Source organism: Zeus faber, assembly GCF_960531495.2.
Source record: "Zeus faber genome assembly, chromosome: 16".
Lineage (NCBI taxonomy): Eukaryota > Metazoa > Chordata > Actinopteri > Zeiformes > Zeidae > Zeus > Zeus faber.
The window spans coordinates 18,806,118-18,809,067 of record NC_137202.1 but is presented as its reverse complement, the minus strand read 5'-3'; the positions used below and the strand labels follow the sequence as shown (position 1 = coordinate 18,809,067).

Genomic DNA, 2,950 nt, shown 5'->3' with positions numbered 1-2,950 from the left:
GACACGGTGGTGTGTGACCTGTCCGGTTTGGGTGGGCGTCGAGAGCGCTACGTGAGGCAGATCTTCTCGTGAAATGACGTCGATGAAGCGCGTTGACGTTAATTCAGCCTCTTTCGATGTGTGCGTATCGGAGGACACTCTCCAGTCCTATCCGCTCGGCATTGGCCAAAATAAATGGCAAAGAAACTGAAATTGAGGAAAAAAGTAAAAGTCTATTCCTGAGCATGCTGAACATTTTAAAGTTTGAACCGTGTTGGTAGCTGACAGGAAATGGTGTTGAACTCGTTTAATATTGAAGAAAATCGGGCGAAATAAAAAAGGAAAAGAAGTAAATAAGGGAATAGTCGCGACATTAAGTCATTAAATATTTGATCATATCAAATAATAACCTTGAAGCAACTAGTAACATTACACATATCTTCCCAGTTAAACTCATTGGCGCTAAACTAGGCTTTTGTCATTATGAATATTATTGTAACTGATTATTAAAATTTAAAAGATTTAAAATGAAAAGAAAGCGGTGGGATAGGGTTTGTCTGTTTGTTGTCTTCGTCTGTTTGACGGGGAGATACATCCTTTGAGACGTCCGCCTCTCCAAAATTGCGTCTCATCAACATTAAACACAAAACACAAGGAGGAGGTTCCCCGTGTGTCGCGGAAATAACTTTGTCCTGTTAGAAAAGTTTGGGGAATCCGGGTGAGACAAATAATTCCAGCCTTGCAGTCAGATCAGTGTCGTTTTTATTAAGTTAGACACCTTCATGAGAAGTTGTCACACCTCTTTGTTTCTGCAGAATTCATAAAATGATACTGAAAAACACAATCATAAAGGATCCTTTCAATAATATATAGTGGTTAGTGCAAGTGTTAGATATTATGGGTTGTACAAAGTGAGGTTTTAATTTTGCCTATTTTCCCATTTTTGCAATAAGCAGCGTCTTGAAACCTACGATTCATTTCCATAAGAGGAAGATAATGAACCGAACTGGAAAACATTATCTTATGGACGATTAAAAAAGTAAAACCAAAAAATAATAGAAATAAATAGGTGAGTAGAGTTGTTTCTAATCACAGGGAGGAGGATTAGTAGAATATCAACTCACATTTATATTGTTTTACGGTATTGTTACTAATGCAAAACATAATAACACAGCTTGGTAATTTCACATTAGATTTCGGGAAAAAAAAATGAAATAAAAAATAAAAAATTTTAACTGTTTAATATACTTTTGTTAACCACTATTTTTCGCCTTGTTCTGCCAAAAATGGTTTAAAAGTGTTTTAAGTATATATAGGTTTATGGGACATTTATATATATATATATATATATATAAATATATATATATATACAGTATATATATATATATATTTCATGGTAACAAACATTGTAACTGTAATTGAAATAAGACACGATAAAATAAGTAAATATCTTTAAACTGAACCCGAAAATATAAACACCGAGGTATTCCTCAAAGAAACAATACGATATTAGACGTTGTGGCGGTGGCCATGCTGCAGACCGAGTTAAAACAAGTTTTTAGGTTCTCGAACGAAACAACGTCAGCTTGGATTGACGCCCCGACGAGAAGGAACAGGACGTCCATTCATACCAATGGAGAGTCACGCGAAAGGCTGCGGCGTGCCGTGGCAAGCCCCGCCCCCCTCTTTGATAGGCCCCGCCCCAGCCGGATAGGCCCCGCCTCCTCTGCGGTGCGGAATTTTCCGTTGACGCTTATTTTTTTAAATTTTTTTTTTTTTTTTGCAACTGGGCTCAAAACTCAGTTAATAAGTCAGGTATTTCAGAAAATTACGTTATTCATTTTAACGTTAGACGTCCCCGAATCAATAAATCTTTGTATGAAAGTAAATTTGTGTGTGACTTGTTATTTTTCCGCACTTTGCAAACACTAAATAGAGGGAGTTCTATGCAAGACGCTAAATGTCCAGATGGGAAAACCCCTCGCTGCTGAGGCGTAACATTCTCCCATTTCCACTGAAATAGTCATGGATGCGAAACCCACGTACAGTTCACTAGGGGGAGGATCCGACCGTCGGCTGCGTCGACGGACTCGGTGTGAAGCGGGCCTTTCGTTATGTATTGGACGAAGGCGAACGACTGACGAATAAACAGTGGCTTCAAACACAACGACGTGAATATTAAAACTAAAAGCTAAGACGTGACTTCTCCCCTTCTCGCTCTGGAGCCTGCAACCCTGAGCTCCAGGAAACAGTATTTTGGGTTTTTTTTTTTTTTTTTCCTACTTTAACTTCAGCTCTTATTCAGAGAAGGAAAGGCTCGGGCGAAACTGGAGGTGTCACCAACGAATCGCTTCCAGCTTGGTCTCAACAGCCGTGTCCTCCGTTGGCCGCGCCGGGCTCCTCCACCCTCAGGCGGTCCGCCACCTTCTGGTGGTCCAGGATCCTGATGGTGTCGTCGGCGTTCCGGACGTTCCTCAGCAGGGTCTCCAGCCGCCTCTTGATCTTCTTCTGGTCGTCCAGCGCGCAGCCCAGCACCAGGGCCTGGAAGGCGTGGTCCACGGGCGCGGGCGGCGCCTCGGTGACGCAGGCGGCGAGCAGCGTCCGCAGCCGCCGCCGCCCGGCCTCCACGTCCTCCAGCAGCTTGGCCACCACGTCGTCGATGGTGGAGGAGGCGCGGCGCTGCGCCTCCTCCTGCTGGGAGCTCCGCAGCGTCCCCACGCACACCTCCACCGCCAGGGTGCGGCCCAGGAGGCGCTGCGCCGTCAGCAGCAGCTCCTCACGCTCCCCTGGGAGGGCAGGGGGATGGATAGACAGATAGATAGACAGATAGATAGACAGATAGACAGATAGACAGATAGATAGATAGATAGATAGATAGATAGATAGATAGATAGACAGATAGACAGATAGACAGATAGACAGATAGACAGACAGATAGATAGATAGATAGATAGATAAATAGATAGATAGA

General features: G+C 43.4%; 1 protein-coding gene across 1 annotated transcript in view; it reads right to left on the bottom strand.

The window, feature by feature from the left end:
- Nucleotides 1–724: 724 nt before the first annotated feature.
- Nucleotides 725–2,950, bottom strand: part of bag2 (BCL2 associated athanogene 2) — a 5,858-nt gene continuing 3,632 nt past the window's right edge. Inside the window, exon 3 of the mRNA XM_080016608.1 lies at nt 725–2,765. Within this exon, the coding sequence (XP_079872734.1) occupies nt 2,344–2,765 (422 nt within the window). The 3' untranslated portion in view covers nt 725–2,343. The remainder of the gene's footprint in view (nt 2,766–2,950) is intronic.